Source organism: Rhinatrema bivittatum, chromosome 6, assembly GCF_901001135.1.
Source record: "Rhinatrema bivittatum chromosome 6, aRhiBiv1.1, whole genome shotgun sequence".
Taxonomy (NCBI): Eukaryota; Metazoa; Chordata; class Amphibia; order Gymnophiona; family Rhinatrematidae; genus Rhinatrema; species Rhinatrema bivittatum.
The window spans coordinates 208,430,535-208,453,918 of NC_042620.1; the positions used below are offsets into that span (position 1 = coordinate 208,430,535).

A 23,384-nucleotide genomic window follows, 5' to 3' on the forward strand; every position below is an offset into this window, starting at 1 on the left:
TTCACCCCAACACAACACCATCAATCCCTCCCCCTCCAACACTCTCCCGTTCACAATCTCATATTCACAACATGTACGGGACTTAGACATCACTCTTGACAATCAACTTAATCTAAAAAAATGTATCAACTCCACACTAAAAGAATGCTATTTCAAACTCCACACCCTAAAAAAACTAAAACCCCTTCTGCACCTCAACGATTTCCATACAGTACTCCAGTCTATCATTTTTTTGAAAATCGACTCCTGCAATGCCATCCTCCTAGGCCTTCCCAAAAATACTATCTCCCCCCTCCAAATGCTACAAAATGCTGCCACACGCATTCTGACTAGCACTCGCAAAAATGAGCATAATACTCCAATTCTCAAACAACACTGGCTCCCAATCTCATTCCGGATCCTTTATAAGACACTCTCCCTCATACACAAATCCCTACACAACCCAAATATGCACTGGTTTAATGACTCCCTACAGCTTCGCACCCTCACTAGACCCACCAGATCTCAATACCTAGCAACACTACACACACCATCACCCAAACTTGCCCATCTCACCACCACGAAAGAACTTGCTCTATCCATTGCAGGACCTGCATTATGGAACACCATGCCAACTGACTTACGCCAAGAACCCTGTTCAAATAAATTTAAACAAAAACTTAAAACTTGGCTTTTCAAGCAGGCATTTATTTGATACGCCTAACACCCTCACACTTACTCTCCCCCTTTGAAATCCCCCTCTTCTCCACCATCCCTTCAGCTTTTCTCCTTCTCGCCCTAGAAATTCCTCATCCATTCTATTCTAGCCTCTTCTATACCTTAATTCTTAGTTTTTCTTTTTCTCATTTTACAACTCTTCACCCAAGAAATTTTACTCTATACTATATTATTCATTTTAATACCCAAATCATTATTTTTGTATTAATAGTGCAATTCCTGTTTCTATTGCAATACCTATACTTCTGTACTATATGGATACTGCTTTATATAGTTTTTGCTCTTATTCAGATTTGAACTCAATTTATTGTGAAACCCTTTTCACTGCATTTTTGTTCCATGTTTTTTCCATGTTTGTTCCTATTGCCATTCCTATATTACTGTATTATATGGTTACTGTTTTATATAGCTTCTGCTCTTATCCTGGTTTGAACTCAGTTTTTTGTAAAGCTCTTTACGCTGCATTTTTGTTCCATGTAAACCGATGTGATGTTCCCAACGAATGTCGGTCTATAAAAAATGTTAAATAAATAAATAACCATCGTTAGAGCTATAACACAGCTTGATGAATGACCCTGTTAGATAGGGGGCTATGTTTTGAATGTCTGCCTCATATATATATATACCCACACATTTATATATTACTTTTTTGATTTTATGGTATTCATGTTATATTGCACATTGTATGTCAGTTTAGGCAGTTCTTTTTTTTAAGTTGTGACATAAAAGGCAAACAAATTAATTAATTAATTGAAAACAAAGACGATTGTTGTAACCTCTTGTCTCTTCTCAAAAAATATGTCCAGACAGGTTACTAGACAGTTATTGCAAGCTGAGCAGGATGAAGAGCAGAAGAAGTGGTACCTTGGAGAGTTCCCGGAGTCTTTACTCCAGCATCTCTCGTAGCACAGACTTCTCGATTGATGAAAATGTGAGTAAGCCTGGTTTGCATACAATGCACTTATGGGGTAATGTTGTAACATTGCACATAACTTAGCCAGGAAATGTGTTCATAGGTACATTTTGAAAACTATCCCTCCAAACCTACCTGTACACACTTATAACTACTAAAATTTGAGCAGAAAATTATTTTTTTTTTATTTACATGCATACTTCTGAAAATCCAAAAATATGCCCATAAATCCAAATCATTCCCCAACTCTGCCTTTGGGAAGATCTCTGCCTAGTCTGCTTAAACCTACATGCTTACATAACATACACATGTACGTTTACTAGCCTATTACTCTCTTTAGGGACAGATTTACTAAGCATTTTGTCCATAGATAAAAAAAAACCTTTTTGCACATCAGTTTAATTTTAGACAACAATTTTCAAAAGTCACTTAGCTGGATATAAAGGCTGTCTGAAAATTGCCCACCCTTCCAAGAAAGCTTATAAAAAGACAGCCTTTTTGTGTAAAATTGACCAGAAAAAATAATTTCTTTGCACATGCTCAGATCTCTCAGTGGGAGGGCATTAGGGGTAGATTTTCAGACATACACGCGGGCTACATGTGCATGCGCTCCCCAGCGCACGCACATGTACACCCAATTTTATAACATGCGCGCGCATGTTATAAAATCAGGGGTCAGCGTGCGCAAGGGGGTGCAAATAGTGCACCTTGCGTGAGCCAAGCCCGCGCTGAGCAGCACGCCCATCCCCCATTCCCTACCCCCCCACCTCACCTTCCCTTCCCCTACCTCCCCTGCCCTTTCCCCCCTACCTTTTTTTTTTTCTTTTGTTTCAAAACTTACTTCAGCTCTGGGGCTGAAGTAAGTTATGTGTGCCGGCCAACTGCCGGCACGTGATCCCCGGCACAGTGGCAAATGGCGCTGTGATGGGAGCCTCTGCCCCCGCTCTGCCCCCGGACCTCCCCGACCCCTCTCTGCCCCTTTTTGCAAGCCCCGGGATTTACACGCGTCCCGGGGCTTTATGCGTGTCGCCGGGCCTTTTGAAAATAGGCCCGGCAAGCGTAACCTTTTGAAAATCTGGACCTTTGTGTAACTTGATCCAGGTGCTAGCTATAGCTTAGTTTTAAAAAAGGTTTCACCTTGATTGATTCTCTATCCTGTTTACTTGCCTACTTCTCCCGCTGCTGCTCCATTGAGACTACTACCTCATATAGGAATTGCTTGGCTGCTAGAGTTACCAGTCTCACTGGAACACTTTTACATGGGCCATAGACTTGAATGGAAACATTAATGAAAGAAATTAAAATTTTTATTTATATTCATGAGCACTCTCCTTTTGTTTGTGGGGGCATGAATGAGTGTTAGTATGTCTCAGTGAGCATAAGCATTTATATGAGCCAGTGAGTATGATTGTATGTCAGTGAGCATGTATGAAAGTCAGCATGAGCTTGCCTGTGTGCATGAGAGTGTGTGAGAGTCTGAGCATGTGTGTGTGAGAACCTGTGTGTGTGAGTATATAAGTCAGTGTAAGAGAGTGTGAGTGTGCGTGTGTCAGGATGTGTATGCGTGAAAGTATTTATGTGAATAAGTAAGCATGAGTGTATTTATTTATTTATTTAGAACTTTTCTATACCGACTTTCCAATAACAGAATTACTGATCAATTCGGTTTACATTCTGAACAATAACAGTGACAAGTAAATGTCTTACAAGGAACAGGTAGAAGTAACTTGGAAATAAATATATGGGGTTAATAACATAAAAGTACATAAAAGTACATGATACAGAGCCTAATGTAGGCAGAGGTAGTAAATCATAGACAAAGGGCTGGGTATTGAATTTTGGACTGCCAAGGAGTTGAAGTTGGTTTGAAGAATTCTTTGGGGTATTCTTTGGGGAGTTCAACGAAGTTCTAGAGCTGATCTGTATAGTTCTCTTGTAGGTTGTTTAAAAAAAAATAAAAATAAAATAAAATAAAAGGGGTCCTTGGCAGTGATAATTCAGCAGGCTGATGTTATGGAAAAGCTTGGTTGAAGAGCCAAGTCTTAAGTCTTTTTTTGAAAATCATGGGGCATTGTACTGATTTGAGTTCTGGCAGGAGAGTGTTCCAGATTTTGGGACCCGCTGAGGAGAATGCTCTTTTACTTAACGCTGATTTCATCGGTGGAACCTGGAGGTTGTTTCTGTAGGCTTGTCTCACTGGTCTGGTAGAGGTGTGGAGTTGTAGAGGGATTTTGAGCTCGAGTGGGGCCAAGTTATGTAGTGCTTTGTGTATTGATGAGAGCACTTTGTAAAGTATTCTGAATTTGACGGGCAGCCAGTGAAGGCTTTTTAAGATGGGTGAGATGTGGTCTCTTTTGTTGGTCTTGGTTAGTATCCTTGCCGAAGCGTTTTGCAACATCTGTAATGGTTTTATGGCATTTGCGGGGAGGCCCAGTAGAAGAGAGTTGCAGTAATCTATTTTCGTGAGAATGATTGCTTGTAGAACCAATCGGAAATCTTGAAAATGGAGGAGTGGTCTAAGTCTTTTTAAGACTTGTAATTTGAAGAATCCATCCTTTACGATATTATTGATGAGAGCTCTGTAATCCATTTGGTTATCAAGTATAACTCCAAGATTTCTGACTTGTGGGGACAATGTTAGTTGAGTGGATAGGTTGGTACAGGGAAGTGTGTAGGTTCCATCTTGAGAAATGAGTAGGTATTCTGTTTTGTTTTGATTAAGGATAAGATTTAGGCTTGAGAGTAAGTTGTTGATGGCTTGTTGGCATGTATTCCAGAAGTCCAGCGTTTTTTGGAGAGATTCAGTAATTGGGATCAGTATCTGGACATCGTCTGCGTATAAGTAGTGGATGAGATTTAGGTTGAGAAGGAGTTGGCATAGTGGGAGGAGGTAAATATTGAATAAGGTTGGTGAGAGTGAAGATCCTTGTGGGACTCCCAAGTTGCAGGTGACTGGTTGCGATTCCTCCTTGTTGATCTTGACCTTATATTGTCTGTTCTTAAGGAACGATTTGAACCAGTTGAGAGCTATATCTCTAATTCCAATGTCTGATAGACGATCTATTAATGTGTTATGATTGACCGTATCAAACGCTGCTGATAGGTCTAGGAGGATGAGCAGACAAGGATATCTTTTTTCAAGATTCAGTAAGATGGAATCCGTTAAAGAGATTAGGAGGGTTTCTGTGCTTCGGGATTGGCGGAAACCAAACTGGGCTGGAGAGAGAATGTTGTTATTGTTTAGGTATTCTGTTAGTTGTTTATTTGCTACTCGTTCTAAGATTTTAGCGATGAATGGTAGATTAGCTATTGGGCGAAAGTTGGCCGGGATATCTGGTGAAAGATTAGGTTTTTTTAGGAGTGGTTTTATGATTGCCATTTTGAGAGGGTTAGGAACTAGCCCTTGAGATAGGGAGCGATTGATGATTTGTGCAATGGGTTTGGAGATGGTTTTAGCGCATGAGATGAGGAGATTGGTGGGAATGGTATCCTGAGGATGTGAGGAAGGTTTATGTGAATAAGTAAGCATGAGTGTATTGTGTAAGTGAGCTTGTGTGAATCTCAGCATGACCATGCAGGTGCGTGAATTTGTGAGTGTGAATCAGTGAGAGAGAGTGTGTATATATCAGTTAGTGAGCACATGTGTATATGCATGTGAGTCAGCATGTGTTGATCAGTGAGCCATCGTCTTCTTGTGGGAACTCATGCATTTAGCTTGCGTGCACACGAAGAGTGGCGGGGGGGGGGGGGGTGTAAGGAGAGGTGACCCGCTCAGACTGTAGGAAATGATGAAGTTTGAGTTTCCTTACAGGTAGGCACTCCGGGTGTATGCCTGGCATGCCAGGCCCTTAATCTGGCTTTGAGTGAGTGTGTCTGTGAGAGAGTCAATGATTATGTGAGTGAGAATGAACATGTGTGTGTTAGAGAATATGTGAGTATGTAAGAGAAAGAGGATAAAGTCTACATCTACCCCTGACTAATCCACTATAATCTCAGGGTGACTGGAATCTAAAGTTCCTAGGGTATGAAGAGAGGGGATTTTTAAATTCCTTATTTGTTTTCTTGATATGTCTACTGTTTTTAAATATGTTATTGGTGTTTGGGAAATTTTTAAAAATATTTATGAGTTTTTATTTTTTGGTTTTCTTATCAGCTGTTTTGAAATATTTATAATTTTTATTAGTATAGTTTTACTATTACAGTATGATTGATGTTTTATATGTTGTGATTTTATTTGATGTTTTATGAAGAATGATAATATTTCTGTTGCACTGATTACAGAGTCTGGCTTCTTGCAGTTTCCAGTTCAGATTTTGTCTGTACGTTTCTATTTATACTTTATGATGTCTTTATTCTGTATTTGGTGAGGATCTGTCTGTGTTCTACATGTATGACTGACGTCAGGTATTCTGATAGTACATATTTTCTGTGAAGGTGTTTATAGCAGCTTGGCTTGTTTTATTTTCCTAATAGGCAGTATATTGATGTTTTAGAGCCAGGTGTAATATTTGTAGTGTTGCTTTTTCATAGGTAGGGTTGTTGCTGTTTGAGTGTTGGCAGTTAGTGCTGTTTTGGAATGGGAGGACTAGTAATTCAGTTTACTCATGGCTTTCTGAGAGCCAAGTGTTACAATAGACCCTCATATTACAGTAATCTTCACTAATTTTCAAGCAGGGACCACTTTGGCAAAAAAACTTCAATGTGAGAGCCAGAGCTGTCAGTGGACAAAGTGGTTGGCACCTTGAGCAAGGGAGACCTCTGCCAATGATGTGGCCAATCTAGCTTCTCTTCCATACTCAGGGCTACTCATGTAACTAAAGCAATTTGATCCCATACATTCTCTCCAAGCCGATCTCTTTCTCTCTCCTTTCCCTCAGCCCTTCTCTCCTCCCCCAAATTTCTTGCCAGGTCCTCTCTTTCCACACACACACACTCTTTCCCCACTACATACTCTCTCCTCAAACCCATTCCAGCTGTTAGCCCATGTATTAAGCTATCTTAAAGTTAGCTAGATAAGTTTATCTGGCTAACTTTAGGACAGCCCTATAGGCAGATCATAATTTGCCTGATAAGTTTCCGGCTAACTCTGAATATCCAAGTTAGTCAGATAACTTATCCAGCTAAGTTGGCTTCTTCCCAGAATGCCTTGTCCTGCCTGCCACTTAGTTATCTGTTTATCTGAATAACTAATCATCTGGCTAAGTGATGGCTGTTCAGCAGGGCCAGATATTCAGTCGCCACTACTTATCTAGCTAAGTAGCACTGAATATTGACCTTGATATTTTTACCTCAGAAGACTGTACATTGAATGTCCTTTTATATGTTAAATCTGTTATTATAAATGCAGGGAGCATTCACAGAGTGGGCATATGAACAGCAGTACCACAGCAGATTTTGTGATTGTGTGTGAGCCAATGGCTGGCAGTGCGGTTGCCTCATTGCTTGGCAAATTGATTGTTTGGCAAAAGCCTTTAATACCAAGCCAGGAATCTATAGATTTATGAGATTCATTCAAACATGGGTTGAGGGTGGTGGGAGAAAAGCAACCTATTGAATGGATGGAAGGAGGACTGCTGCTCTGATTGTTCATCCTGGTCTAAGATATGATCTACTCATTTAGGAAAAATGTGAAATTTATGGTGATATTTAGGCTTATTTCTGCTAGGCTCCAGTTCACAGGATAAATCTCTCAAGGGTAGGCTTGGTCTGATTTTGGATACTATTGAAGCATGTGCTGCAAAGAAAGTGTTTGAGGGAGTCAGACAGGTAGCCCATGGACTGGTTTTGAAAAATTCTCCAAGGCTGATATTTTCCTACAATCCACCAAGGGTATAATTATGCATACTTTTATTCACAGATAGGTTGGGAAATATTCAAAGCTCCTACTTTCACAATTAAATGCATTTTTGCTCATAGAAAAAGATTTTGAATATTGATGACTATGTGTGAATAAGGCTTCCTAAAGGGAACTGTTATTTGTGTCTTATGAAAGCCTTACATTCTTGTGAATGTTATGTGACAGATAACATATAATACTGTAGGTGATCTGACTTATTCAGAATGGAAGGGATTTACTTATCCTTAATGACTATTGTTATTTTTATTAGGGTTCTTATTGTATTCCTTCGTCAATATATATGATGCAAATAAGGGAACAACTTTCTGACTGTCAGGCCGATTCAGAAAAACGTGCGGGAGAGCTGGCGAGCGCCTGCTCTCCCGGCACGCACACAGGCCACTCTCCTGGGCGCACGATTCAGGAGGGTGGCCTATGCAAATTAGGGCCCGCGGTAAAAGGAGGCACTAGGGACACTAGCGCATCCCTAGTGCCTCCTTTTTAACAGGAATGGCGGCTGTCAGCCGACGCTCAATTTTGCCGGCATCAGTCCTGAAACTCGCTGACAGGCATAGGTTTGGAAAACGGATGCCGGCATAATTGAGCATCTGTCTTACGACTCGCGGGCCACGAGCCGATTTTTACTTTTTTTTTTTTTTTTACTTTTAACTTTTTTTTTTTTTTACTTTTGGGGCCTCCGACTTAATATCGCCATGATATTAAGTCAGAGGGTGCACAGAAAAGCAGTTTTTACTGTTTTTCTGTGTACTTCCCTGGCGCCGGCAGAAATTAACGCCAGCCTTTGGGCAGGCGTTAATTTCTGAAAGTAAAATGTGCGGCTTGGCTGAACATTTTACTTTCTGTATCGCGCGGGAATAACTAATAGGGCCATCAACATGCATTTGCATGTTGCGGGCGCTATTATTTTCGGGGGGTTGGACACGCGTTTTCGACGCGCTATTACCCCTTACTGTTTAAGGGGTAAAGCTAGCGCGTCAAAAACGCGCGTCCAAATGCGGGTTAACAGTGCGCTCCACCGGAGTGCACTGTACTGTATCGGCCTGTGTATGAGGAGATGTAAAATCTACAATTATATTTTACATGTTGATTTTATGTCAGTTTTCAAAGAGAACATGTTCCCTTTGAAAATTAATTTGGAGAAAATATGCACACTTGCACTTGCTATTTCTGCAGGCACGTTTTTTGGAGAAATTTATGTGCATACTTTTTGAAAGTTAAATGTATGCAAGCAAATCCTGATTCTGCCTCTAGACTGCTTCTCCAGATATGCATGTACATTTACATGCTTAATTGATGTCTGCATATTTCAGAGGTAGGACAATTTTCAAAGGCACTAGTTATGCATGTAAAGCACTGCTTTTCCCACTTAAATTCATATGAAAATGGCCATCTCCATTTTTATGATAGAGCATCATTTTGCTTTTTTTGCTTGATATCATTATAGAAGGAGGGAATGGTTACATTATATTTTGTATAAGTTGCTTTGTAACTGATTTTATGAAATATTTGCAATTTAACAATTTTGTACCATATTGTAGATTTGTAGAACCTGACTGTAATACACGTTGATGGGAGTCTAATCTTGAAAGGCAAAATATGTCATAAATTAAAATAAGGAAGAGGTGTGCATGTGTGCAAACGTTTTCATGCATGCATAAGGTATGTGGAGTGTACATTTGAATGCATAAGATGTAAAAGAATGAGAAAGAAGATAATGCTGTAAGTGAAAAGAAGAAAAGACAAACGTTAGGAAAAGAGGTGACAGAATGCTACATGGGTTAATAATAAGACAGGCCAAAGTCATTTTTAAAAGGAAAGAACCATGATTACGGCCAGGAAAAGTAGCAGTTACATAAAAGCAGCTGCTGAATGGGAACATTTAGCCAGAATTTCTAAAGAAGGAAAGATTGAAAAGTTTTATTGGGTTGTTATATGATAGAGGTAGGTCATTTTTCTATTTTTTTCAACTATAAACAATTGTTAACTTATCAAAAATTACTCCTATTAGAAGTAGTGGGAGCTGTAAGCATTTTTTAAGCCACTTTGGAACAGGATTAAATATATTTTGGTTTGAGAGCTAGAGGATATGAATACATATTTGGCTAAATGCCTGTGAATGGCATCAAGGGTGTGAATGGAACAAGTATATTTATTTATTTACTTAACAAACATTTGATAGTTCGTGTTTTGCCAGAGGTGGTCTCAAAGCACCTTAACAAATTAATGGTTAAACAGTTACAGTATCAAATGCAACAGCTAGCATTGAGAGCCATTATATTGGGAAACGTCCAAAAGCAGAGAAGGTAGCTTCTCCGTTAATGGGCATATTGGGAGAAAGTTTGGTTACACATGATAAAAAGGAGTTGATTTGTACAATGCAGCTAGTAGATACTGCAGTGTACAAATCAACTCCTCTTGTTAGAATTCTCATCACTTATAAGGACTAAAATTCTTTAATGATGTCAATTTTACAATGGATACCCCTGAATGTGTCTGTAACAACGCCTCCCCTAAACCCAACCCACCTTCTGAAAACTCATCCTGATTCAAAGTGCTCCTTTATAATGGTCCATATATAGGGGTAGGTTTTATAAATTTACATGCGCGCGTACTTTTGCTCATGCACCAGGCGCGAACAAAAGTACGCTGGATTTTATAAGATACGCGCGTAGCCGCGCATATCTTATAAAATCCGGGGTTGGCGCGCGCAAGGGGGTGCACATTTGTGCAACCTGGGTGCATCGAGCCCGGCGCGCGCTGCCTGTTCCCTCCGAGGCCGCTCCGAAATCGGAGCGGCCTCGGAGGGAACTTTCCTTCCACCTCCCCTCACCTTCCCCTCCCTTCCCCTACCTAACCCACCCCCCCTCCGGCCCTATCTAAACCCCCCCTACCTTTTTTGCTGAAAGCAGGTGTAAATCTGTGCGCGCCAGCGGGCTGCTGGCGCGCCATCACCCGACCTGGGGGCTGGTCCGGAGGCCTCGACCACGCCCCCGGGCCAGCGTCACGCCCCTGACATGCCTCCTGCCCCGCCCCAAAATTCATGCCGCCCACCCAACATGCCCCCAACACGCCCCCTTTGCAAAGCCCTGGGACTTATGCACGTCCCGGGGCTTGCGCGCGCCGTCGAGCCTATGCAAAATAGGCTCGGCGTACGCAGGGGGGGGGGGTTTGGGGTAGGTTTTCGGGGGGTACGTGTGTATCTTACGCGCTTACCCCTTTGAAAATCTACCCCATAGAGTATTAGAGAGACTCTTATAAAGAGTCTCTCTCTCTCTCTCTCTCTCATATATTATAAATAGTGTGTATTTTTGCACATGTGGCCCTTTTAAAACCTACCATCTTTTGTATTTATACTGTATTCACACCTCATTTACTCTATCCCTTTTATATTTATTTTCTATATAATATTTATTACTCTATTACTATGTTTAATTGGTTATCTATTCTATTTGTTCCATCATTATTGTTATTGTTCTATTGTTACCTGTTTTATTGTTCAATTGTTCTATGTAAAGCCCCCTACTCTTCTTGGGCATTTAATAGTTGTATGTAAACCGGATTGATTTGTAGTTCCTACAAGAACTTCGGTCTATAAAAATTAAAAATAAATAAAAATAAATAAAAATACCCGAAAGTGTTCAGCACTGGAAGATTTTGTTGTGCTAAGGTGTGACACCAGCATTTGAATAGGCAAATGAGCTGCCGAGCTAAAAGAGAAGCGCTAGGAATAGATTGTGTGTCCCTAGCGTGTCCATGGCATTGGGAGCACAGCCACGGGTAAGGAAATGGACATTCGCAAATCAAGCATTCGTTTTCCTAACCTGAGCGCCGTCAAGACTTTTTTTTTTTTCATGTTGCTGCTTTCTGTGGTTCCTCCTACTTAGAATTGCAACAATATTAAGTCGGAGGGTTTTGGGGTGCCTCAAGACTTAACGCCAGCTCCGGGGCTGGCATTAAATTTTGAGGGTTAAAATATGCACGTCGGGCACGTTTTTATTTTTTTTCACATCGGGGTACTGGCTAATAACCTCATCAACACTGCGTCTACATGTGTTAAGCGAAATTAGCTATGCGCTGGTTTAGACACGTGTTTTGGATGGGCTGATCCCCTTATTGCACCAGGGGTTATGGCTGCGGGTCCAACCGTGGGTTACCCTGTGCGCCAGCCTGAGTGCATGGTATTGCATCGGCCTGACGCAGAGTGTGCTTTCTTCTAAAGTCTCTGGGGTACATTTTTAAAACTGCGTGCGCACCAGGCACGAACAGAAGTACGCCGGATTTTATAAGTTAAGCGCGTGGCTGCGCGCTTAACTTATAAAATCTGGGGTCAGCGCGTGCAAGGGGGTGCACATTTGTGCAACTTGCGCGCGCCAAGCCCTGCGCGCGCTGCCCGTTCCCTCCACCCCCCGCACCTTCCCCTCCCTTCCCCTACCTAACCCAACCCCCCGGCCCTATCTAAACCCCCCCTACCTTTATTGCACAAGTTACGCCTGCTTGGAGCAGGCGTAACTCGCGCGTGCTGATGCCCTGCTGCCGCGCCATCACCCGACCCGGGGGCTGGTCCGGAGGCCTCGGTCACGCCCCCCGGAATGCCCCCAGGCCGGTACCACGCCCCGAACGTTGCGCCGCTCCCGACACGCCCCCCCGACACGCCCCCCTAGCAAAGCCCCAGGACTTACGCGCGTCCCGGGGCTTGCACCTGCCGCCGAGCCTATGCAAAATAGGCTCGGCGCACGCAGGGGTTTTTTTTAATGGTTATGCGCGTAACCCTTTTAAAATCCGGCCCACTGTGTCTTCAGTAATCTCTCTGTGTATACACTCTACTGGGTGACTGACTGACTCATGTAACATTAATTGTCTCAGCCTTTGTGTACTGTGTGTATCACTGTATCATTTAGAAAAGAAGAAGCAGGCAGTGCTGCTTGTGTGCTTTCTTCTAAAGTGTCTGCAGTATTATCTGACTGACTGTATTGTAACACTAGTTTTCTCAGCCTTTGTGTACTGTGTCTCATTGTGTCACTTAGTCAAGAAGTACACTAAAGAGGTGCTGTCATTTGAAATTAAAATAGGAAATGAGAATGTTTCCTCTTTTATTCTATTTTAAAAAATGAAAGTAAGAAATATGAATGAAATTTCATTAGTTGTTTATTTTATTTTATCTTTTTTAAGCCATCTTAAAAACATCCACCATTCATGAAAAAATGAAAAGTTCCCTTGGACCTCTCCCAAGCCCTCTAAATCCTCCGTCCCCTTCTTACCCCATCTGTGGGTCTTTCATGAGCAGGAGCGATCTCCAGCTGCTCCTACTCTACTGCTCTTGGTTTTCAAAATGACCGTCGGTCAACCCAAGGCTGGCACCGTTATGTTGAATGGCATAATAGGCTTTTTTTTTTTTCTGCCAAACAGGACAATTGTGCGGCCTCGGGTGGACCTGTGGCCATTTTGAAATCCCTGAGATGCAGGGCAGCAGTTACTGGGAATTGTTCTTGCCCATGAAAGACCCATTGATGGGGTAAGCATGGATTGGAGTGGCGGTGGGAGGTTGGACAGATCCAGGGCCCAAGAAACAGTCTTCATTTTTTTATGGGTTTGGTGGGTGCAAGGAGGGGATAATTTCCCATTTTCTTTTGTTTTTCTGTTTTTTTTTTTTGTTTTCTTCATTTCTTTTTGAATAAATAAAACAAAAGAAAATAAGGGAAAAAGGAAACAAAATGAAAATGTTTCCAGTGCACACTGTGAAAGCACACAGCATTATGCGTGTGCTTTCTTTTAAAGTGACTGTGCTTGCACTGTCATGGGGACAATTTCTCCAAATGGGTATGTTTTCCAGATATCTTGACATAAATGGACTTCATTTGTAAGCCCTAGCATGTTAGGAATGATCTCAAGATCTCTAAATTGCTGCTAATGTATTCTTAGTGCATGCATTGTATCAAAGAGAGCTTCCTTCTGGAGTTCATAGAATGTAATCCTAAGAGGGAACATATCAAGGTGTGCTTGAAAATTCTTCTTAATCAAACCAGTGCCACTCAATATAATTGGGACTATTTCTGTATCTTTCTGCCACATTTTCTTGTTCTCTGATTACATCTTTTAGTCCTGTTGGAATTCTGCACTACTGCAGAGCGCAGAATTCCCCTCCTGCGCAATTGCGCAGAATCTTGGCAGAATTTGGTGGGCCCCAGCGTGCCACGAGCAGAGGCTGACCCATTTGCAGTGAAGATGGAGCAGGTCTCGGTGAGAGAGAGAGTGTGTGTGTGTGTGTGTGTGTGTGGGTGGAGCCTTGGGGTGAGAGAGAGTACGTGTTGAGGGTGTGTGGGTGTGGGTGCTAGAGAGAGGGAACCTATGTGAGAAGATTGTAAAGGAGCGTGTATATGTGTGAGAGATTGGGAGCTGGTATGTGTTTAAAAGGGATTGTGTGTATGTGAGGGTGCTTGTTTGCGAGAGAGGGAGCCTGTGTGAGGGTGTGTGTATGTGTAAGAAAGAGATCCTGTGTGAAGGGATGTGTGTGTGTGTGTGTGTGTGTGTGTGTGAGTGTGTGAGAGAGGGAGCCTCTGTGTGTTTGTGTGAGAGTGAGCCAGAGAGGGAGCCAGTGTGCAAGGGTGTGTGAGGGAGAGAGACATAAGTAGCCTGTGTGAGGGTGTATATGTGAGAGAGAGAGAGAGGGAACCTGTATGAGGGGGTGTGTGTGTGAGAGAGAGAGGGAGTCTGTATAAGGGTGGCTTTGCATGAGAGAGAGAAAGAGTAGGGAGCCTGTATGAGGAGATGTATGTGTGCAAGATAGAGATAAGGGAGCCTGTATGTGCACTAGAGAAAGGGAGACTGAGTGTGAGTGTGTGTGTGTGTGAGAGAGAGAGAGAGGAACAGAGGGAGCCTGTGTGAGAGTTAGTTTTGAGAGAGGGGTCAAATTCTTGGAGTGGAGATAGAGTGGAAGGGATTGAGCCTAGAGGGGAGGAGAGAGATAGTGACAGGTGGAGGAGTTGGGGGCCTAAGAAAGCAAAGTGAAAGGACACTGGCCAGGGGAGTAAGGAGAGAGGGTGGAAGAGACTCTCTTACAGTGAACTTTAGGGAAATTCTGCTCAAGATAATTAAAACTCTGCATCTTTAAGTAATAACTTTTTTCTGTATTACATTTTAAATTAAAGACTGCATGCATTTTGTATTATTTTGACCCAATATAAAGTATGCAGAATTTTAAATTTTGTGTGCAAAATGTAATATTTTTTTTGTGCAGAATTCCCCCAGGAGTAATTTTTGCTTTTTCCTTGCTATCCTCAGAATAGTCACTGGGTACTGACACTTCAATCAGCAATGCTGTTTTTGTGTTCTTCTCCTCGTTAGAATATCTGGCTTTCATGCATTAATCTTCCTGTCAATGGGGATAGGTATGTCCCAGGTGGTCACAACTTATTTGCTCTCCTCTATTCTATTAGAATTGTGCTATCAGTATTGGTGTGGTCCATCAGTGTTATAATATTTACACAGCTTCCAGTGAATAAGCAAGGCTACTTTGTTGTGCCTCTCTGTATACAGGCTTTCTGATATCAGCACAGCACATCACATCCAGCAACAAGATATGGAATCGTTTCCAATTTTCTTCCACAGAATCTGCATTTGTCCGTTTTACCAGTCTTTTTTTATGCTGGCTGTGAACCATCTCATCTGTAGTCCACTATCCTATGCAGCAATTACCAATCTCTCATCCATAAGCTTGAATTCACCTCTCCTCAGCCACTACTGTATAAAATCTTGATCCACAGGTGGTAGCTGAAGTCGCTCTCTGTACTTCCTACTGCACTTATGCTTCTACCAATTATCATTCCTTGCTAGCTGGTGTGATCCCTTAAAGAGTTTCTTCTCTTGTCTTGCTAATCCTGTTGCTTCTTTACCTTCATATGCGGGTGGATTTTCAATCATTCCCTCTATTCGCTCGAACCATTGTCCTAGCTTAAGGACTGAGACTGAGGATGCTTGCTCGCTTTCGTACTTCTGCACTATTTTAGCATTTGGGGCCATTGATGCCATTAAGTATTATGGAGCTGTATAGGCATAATCAATTTCAATAAGACCCATACTGCCTTCAGCTCTAGGGATGTGCAATCTCAGCATGCACTGTTTCTTATAAATTACCTGATGGGTGTGGAGGATCTCTCTTGTTTTTACATCCATTTCTTCAAGATATTTATGAGGCCAATCTATTATTCCAAAACTGTATGATAATGCAGGAATTGCAAGCCGGTTAATAGCTTGTATCTTATTTCGTGCTGGTCAGGTACTTTTGAGCATCAGCTTCACTCTCCTCTAGTATTCTTTACTGATATTTTATCTCCATAATTTATGCTGAATTTTTCCACCTTCCTCTACTCCTAGATATTTATATATACCTTTCTGCTCCAGTTCCTTTATATTGCAATCTTCAGTCAGGGAGATGTTTTCGGTTTTGCATAATTTTCCCTTAAGGAAAGTTGCCTTAGCACATTTGTCCAAGCCAAAAGTTAACCTGATGTCATCAGGGAAATTCTTCACCACACAAAGTTGTTCTGCTAAATGGGCAGCATAAGGACTGTACAGGATTGGTCACTCTAGGATTACGGCTGATTCCATAACCCATGGAGTTAATGAAAGCACTCAGCGGGCAGACAAAACAAAAGTGGTGACAGGGAATCTCCCTGAAATATTCCTCACTGGATCTTAATATTGAAGATGATATATTGTCCATCCCCATAATTCAGGTGGAGTTTAGTCTGCCATATTTTCATGTGGAACTTGATATACTCTATCACAGGGTGGCCAGCTCTGGTCCTTGAGAGCCACAAACAGGCCAGGTTTTCGGGATAGCCACAATGAATTGCATGAGATATTTATTTTATTTTATTTAGATAGATTTAGATAGATTTAGATAGATAGATTTAGATAGATAGATAGATTTGCATGCTCTGCTTCCATTATGTGCTAATCTCTCGCATGCATATTCATTACATGAATATTTATGAGAGAGATTCATTCATGTATAACATATAGAAGATCAGGTAAACATCAAAACTATGGAATGGCCTGAAGTTACAATTATTTAGTTGGAAGCCAGGTTAAAAGAGCCCCAAATTAGACGTGCCCTAGCTCTGATGGAATACCCACCCCTTTTGGCTCAAATATTTGAAATCTCTCCATCAAGATCTAGCTAACTGCAAAAAACAATTGATCGGAAAGCTAGAATTAACTCCACAATGGCAAATAACAGGAGGAACATGCCTCCTGCCTTAGGGAGAGCCAAATAATGTCCAGAAAAACTACTGACCAATAACCTGCTTACCTACAATCAATAAGCTGTTCCCTGCAATCGATACAGATAGATTATATCACCACATCGATTCTAATAGATTCTTGACAATAGAACAGAAAGGTAACAAAAGAGGAGCATATGGAACCATAGAGCAGTTGATGATGAATAAAGTCATTATGACCAACCATATGCATAGACCTCAGTTTATGGATTGATTATATGAAAGCATCCCACATTCTTGGATAATAAATTGCCTTGAAATATATAAAGTGAACCTTGTATTGACAGAGCAGGGATGTCCAACTCAAGTCCCCCAGAGCCACAAACAGGCCAGGTTTTCAGGATAGCCACAATGAATTGCAGGAGATAGATTTTCATGCTTTGCTTCCATTATGTGCAAATCTCTCTCTTGCATATTCATTGTGGCTATAAGTATGCCCAGGGTGGCACCGCTGGAATGAAGGTCCAGTAGTGGCCTGCAGCACGGGGTACACCAGGACATTCCTACAGGTGGGTGGAGATTACCTCAGAAGTGCAGATCCGGTAGTGGCTCGCAGTCCGGGGTACACTGAGGAGGACTGTACTTGTTGATGAAGCTGTTGGTAAGGTCTGAGATGCAGGAACCCGGATGTAGATCTTGAAGAAGTGGCAATACCCTGCAGCTCAGAATATGCAGGAATAGTAGTTGTAGAAGAGGAGCACTAGTGGCCCGAGGCACGGGGTACACCGTAGTAGCTTCAGTAAGGCTGGGATTGTAGAAGGTACTCACAAGAGGGAGTTCCAGGCAGGAGACCCAGGCAGGAAGGACCTCCGAGGAGCGGATAGCCAGGAACGCAGAAGGGCCCCCGAGGAGCAGGTACCCAGAGCGTCTGAATACCAAGAGGAGACACTGGAACTGGAGATCCACGAATGGAACGGATTTAGCAACAAGAGAAGTCCTTGCTAACTCGTAGTAGCAGAGGGCCAGTCAGCTTAAGTACAGCAGCGGAGTGACGTCATCAGGAGGGGACGCTCACGAGGTTCCCGCCATGGCGTGTACAAAGGATGCCCTTGAGCGCGCGCGCCTAGGTGATTCTGGAAACAAGATGGCAGTCGGCAGCGCCCACACTGTCCCAGGAACGCTGGGGAAGTTGGCAGTGGTTGGCGTCCTAGGATTGACAGTGCGGGGAAAAAAGAGGTGAGCATGAGAGGTCGCAGCCGTCTGCAACCGACGGGCATAACACCTGCAAAGAAGTCAGTTGGATCATTAGATGAATGAGGGGTAAAAGGGGCACTAAGGGAGGAAAGGGCCATAGCAGAGAGATTAAATATATCTTTTGCTTTGGTTTTTACTGAGGAAAATATAAAGCAGATACCCATGCCAGAAGTAATGTTTAAAGATGATGATTCGGGGAACTGAAACAAATCTTAGTGAACCTGGAAGAAATAATAGGGCAAATTGGCAAACTTAGAGAAGCTAAGCCACTGGACCAGATGGTATTTATCCCAGAGTACTGAAAAAACTAAAAAATGAAATTACAGAGCTACTATTAGTAATCTCTAAACTATCATTAAAATCAGCTTTGATACTTGAAGACTGGAGAGTGGTCAATGAAACACCAGTTTTTAAAAAGGGTTCCAGAGGTGATATAGGAAGCTACAGACTGGGGAGCCTGCATCTTTTCCGTAGTATACCTGATCAGGTCTGAAGGGACAGGAGAATATCATGGTACACTGATTGGGAAACACTGGTTTAAAGGGACAAAGCCAACATGGATTTGGCCAAGGGAAGTCTTGCCTCACCAATCTGCTACATTATTTTGAAAGCATGAATAAACATATGGATAAATGTGAGCCATTTGATATAGTAAATCTGAATTTTCAGAACACGTTTGACAAAGTACCTCATGAAAGAATCTTAAGAAAATTATAAGCTCATAGGATAGGAGGCAATGTTCTATTTGTCATGGTTCCTCCTGCTATGCGGCCTCCCCTCCACCAGGGGTCCTCAGCAAGACCCACTTCCAGCAGCGCAAGTTACCTCCTCATTGATCACCTGATGTCTCAGCCCCAGTCCTACCTAACCCAGTCCATCCAGTCTCTCAGTGCTTCTTCATAGAATCACCTTGACTTGCTATTCCTTGCCTTGAGGCCTATCCAGGTCTCCTATCTTGCCTAGTGGCCTAACCAGACCTTCTGTCTTGCTGTATGGCCTACCCAGGCCTTCTGCCTTGCCTTGTGGCTTACCAAGGCTTTCTTCCTTGCCTAGTGGCCTACTCGGGTCTCCTCTTTGCCTAATGGCCTACCTGGACCTCCTGCCTTGCTCTATAGACTACCTTGGCTTCCTACCTCGCTCTGTGGCCTATCTTGGCCTCCTGCTGTGCTCTGTAACCAACCTTGGATCCCTGTCTTGCTCCATAGCTTTTCCAGGTTTCCTTACCTTGTTCTATGGCCTTCTAGGCTTTCCTGCATTGCTCAGTGGCCTTCTGGGCCTACTTATCCTGCCTTGTGTTCTCCAGGCCTCCTAGAGTTACTTTGCCCAGTTTTGTGCCCTGTTGGGCTCTCTTGTTTCCTGTTTCCTGTTGCCTGTCTAGTCTAGCCTTGTCCAGTCATGTCCTTATCTGGTTTAGTCCTTGTTCAGTTCTGTGTTTGTCTGGTCCTTATCCTGCCCAACCCACTTCAGCTCCTTGTCTGTTTCCCAGGCCTTGCCCTTGTCCTTGGTTCAAGCCCTGCCTATATTCAGCCCCTATGTGTCCTCAGTACCAACTTTACTCTCAGCCCTGCCTGGATCTAGCCTCCAGCCATTACCTGTATCTATCTCACAGCCAGTACCTGTATTCAGCTATGATATTCACCAGGAGGAAAGTCCTACTGGCCCCCAGAATCCAAGGGCTCAACTCACAGGGGAGGGGCCTGGTTAGACAGAAGACCAGCTCTAGCCCTGCCCTGCAGCCCTGAGCTGCTTCTGTGGGGGTGCTCCCTGAGTCCAGCCTACCAGACTGTGCCACTGTTGTGGATTGAGAACTGGTTAAAAAATAGAAAACAGAGAGTAGAGTCAAATGGTCAATTTTCTCATTCTAGAAAGGTGAATAGTGGAGTGCCCCAGGAATCTGTAGGGGAAGCTCTGCTTTTTAACATATTTAAAATGACCTAGAAATGGGAATAATGAGTAAAGCGGTCAAATTTGCTGATGATACAAAATTATTCTAAGTTGTTAAGTCACAAGAGGATTGTGAGAAATTTCAAGAAGACTTTGTGAGACTGGGAGACAGGGCATCCAAATGGCAGATGACATTTAATGTTGCAAACGCAAAGTGATGCATAAGAAAATAAAAACAAGAAATTGTCAGACTAGGTCAGCCTGAAGATCCATTAAGCCAGCATCTTGTTTCCAATATTGGCAAATCCAGGTTATAAGTACCTGTCAAGTACCCAAACCGTAAATAAATCCCATGCTATTAATGCCGGTAATAAGCAGTGGCTATTCCCTAAGGGGTAGATTTTAAAAGATGTGGGCGTGATTCCCAGCTTGCACACATGGATGTGCCAATTTTATAACATGCGCGCACTGTGCATTGAGTAAAAATGAATTTTTTCCCATTTGTTTTAAATGTGTTACTTGCTAACTTCATACAGTGCTCCCTAGTCTTTGTTTTATCTGAAAGAGTAAATAACCAATTCACATTTACCCATTCTATTCCTTTCATGATTTTATATACCTTTTCATATCCACCTCAGCTGTCTCATAACCAAGCTGAACAGCCCTAACCTTTTCAGACATTCTATTCCCTTTATCATTAGATTGCCAATCTCCGTACCTTTTCCAGTGCAACTTTAACTTTTTTGAGATGTGCAACAACAATTGCACCAATACGAAGGTGCGGTCTCACCATGGATTGTTATGACATTCCCCATTTTATTCACCAATTTCTTTCTTAATAATTCCTAACATTCTGCTTGATTTTTTTGACCACTGCTGCACACTCAGCTGATTATTTCAGTATATTGCCCACAATGATGCCTAGATATTTTTTCTGGATGGTAACTCCTAATACGGAACCTAACATTGTGTAACTACAGTATAGGTTACTTTTCCCTATATGCATCACTTTGCACTTGTCCACATTAAATTCTATCTGCCATTTGAGTGCCCAGTTTTCCAGTCTCGCAAGGTCTTCTGCAATTTATCACAATTCACTTGTGATTTAACAACTCTGAATAATTGTGTGCCCTCTGCAAATTTGATCACCTCACTCATCATTTCCTTTTCCAGATCATGTATGTTAAAAAAACACCAGTCCCAGTAAAGATCCCTGAGACCCTCCACTGTTCGCATTTTTCTATTGAGAAAACTGACCATTTAATCCTACTATCTGTTTCCTATTAATCAAATTTCAATCCACAAAAGGACATTGCCTCTTATACCATGACATTTTAATTTTCTTAGGAGTCTGTCATATGGAACTTTGTCAAATGCCTTCTGAAAATCTAAATATACTATTTCTAATGGCTCACCTTTATCCATATGTTTATTAACCCTTTCAAACAAATGTGGCAGATTTGTGAGGCAAGACTTTCTTGGGTAAATCTATGCTGGCTGTATTTCTTTATACCATGTCTATTTATATGTTCTGTGATTTTCTTTGTTAGAATAGTTTCCATGATTTTTTCCAGCACTGGAGTCAGACTCACCAATCTATAGTTTTCTGGATTACCCCTGGAGTGCTTTTCAAAAATCAGGGTTACATTGACCAGCCTCCCGTTTTCAGGTACAATGGATGATTTTAATGATAGGTTACAAATTACTAGCAGGGAAGTACAATCCAAATTATAGTTACACCATGCACTGATCCACATAGAAAAAGGATCTAAGTATCAGCAAGGATAATATGTTAAAATCCATTGATCAGTGTGTGGCAGCAGCCAGAAGGCAAATAGAATGCTGGGAATTATTAGGATAGGAATGGAGAATAAAACAGAGAATATCATAATGCCTCTGTATCGCTCCATGGTGCAACTGCACTTTCGGGCGGATTTTCAAAGCCCTGCTCGCGTAAATCCAGGCGGATTTACATGAGCAGGGCCTTGCGCGCCGGCCCGCCTATTTTCCATAGGCCGCCGGCGCGCGCAGAACCCTGGGACGCGCGTAGGTCCCAGGGTTTTCGGAAGGGGGCGTGTCGGGGGGGCGGGACACGATGACGCGGCGTTTCAGGGGCGGGACCTGGGATGTGGCGCCGGCCCGGGGGCATGGTCCAGGCCTTCGGACCAGCCCCTGGGTCGGAGCACGGCGCGCCAGCACTCTGCTGGTGCGCGTAGATTTATGTCTGCTTCTCGCAGGCGTAAATCTACGGACAAAGGTAAGGGGGGGGGTTTAGATAGGGCCGGGGGGGTGGGTTAGGTAGAGGAAGGGAGGGGAAGGTGAGGGGAGGGCGAAAGAGAGTTCCCTCCGAGGCCGCTCCGATTTCGGAGCGGCCTCGGAGGGAACGGAGACAGGCTGCGCGGCTCTGCGCGCGCCGGCTGCCCAAAATCGGCAGCCTTGCACGCGCCAATCCAGGATTTTAGAAGCTACGCGCGTATTTTATAAAATCCAGCGTACTTTTGTTTGCGCCTGGTGCGCAAACAAAAGTACGCGAACGCGCTTTTTAAAAAAATCTACCCCTTTGAGTATTGTGTTCAACTCTGGTCACTGCATCTCAAAAATAGAATTAGAAAAGGTACATAGAAGGGCAACCATAATGATAAAGGGGATGGAACAATTCACCTAAGAGGAAAGGCTAAAGATGTGGGGACATATGATCGAAGTCTATAAAACAACGAGTGGAGTGGAATGCGTAAACACAAATCAATTGTTTACTCTTTCAAAGACTAGGGGCACACAGCGAAGTTACTAAGTAATACATTTAAGACAAATAGAAGAAAATATTTTTTCCTCAATGCATAATTAAGCTCTGGGGTTGATGGACCTTTGGTCTGACCCAGTATAGCAAATCTTATTTTTTAATGTTCCTTTGCCCTTCTCCTCATATTGCCTTTTGATTTTAATGCTTCTGCTCTGTTTGCCTGCTTCAGTGCTCTGCCTTGGGGGTTTTGATGTTACTGTGCTGCTTGCCATAGCCGGTACACCAGCTATTGTGTGTTTTGATGCACATTATGCTGTTTTCCATACCCCAAACTCTACATCTTGGTAATTTTGATGCCACTTGTTATTTGCCATACTCTGCACTGTACCTCATGGGGGTTTTGATGCCACTGTTAGTTTGCCATACCCCACACTCTAAACTTCAGGGAGTCCATGCCTCCTGTTTTATGCCTCTCACTATTCCTTTTCCTTTCTCACTGCTACTGCAGCTTTGTTTCCTTTTAGGTGTCTTGTGGTACTCATGTCACTATTGTTGGTGCCCTTTTCTCCTCTATGAGGAAAGGCTAAACAGGTTAGGGCTCTTCAGCTTGGAGAAGAGACAGCTGAGAGGGGATATGATAGAGGTCTTTAAAATCATGAGAGGCCTAGAATGGGTAAATGTAAATCGGTTATTTACTCTTTTGGATAATAGAAGGACTAGGGGGCACTTCATGAAGTTAGCAAGTTGCACATTTAAAACTAATCGTAGAAAATTCTTTTCCACTCAACGCACAATTAA

General features: G+C 42.6%; 1 protein-coding gene across 1 annotated transcript in view; it reads left to right on the forward strand.

The window, feature by feature from the left end:
- Positions 1–1,558: 1,558 nt before the first annotated feature.
- The window catches only part of TRPM8 (transient receptor potential cation channel subfamily M member 8), a 249,858-nt gene continuing 228,032 nt past the window's right edge, over positions 1,559–23,384 (forward strand). The window contains exon 1 of the mRNA XM_029607928.1: positions 1,559–1,648. Coding sequence (XP_029463788.1) covers positions 1,559–1,648 — 90 coding nt within the window. The remainder of the gene's footprint in view (positions 1,649–23,384) is intronic.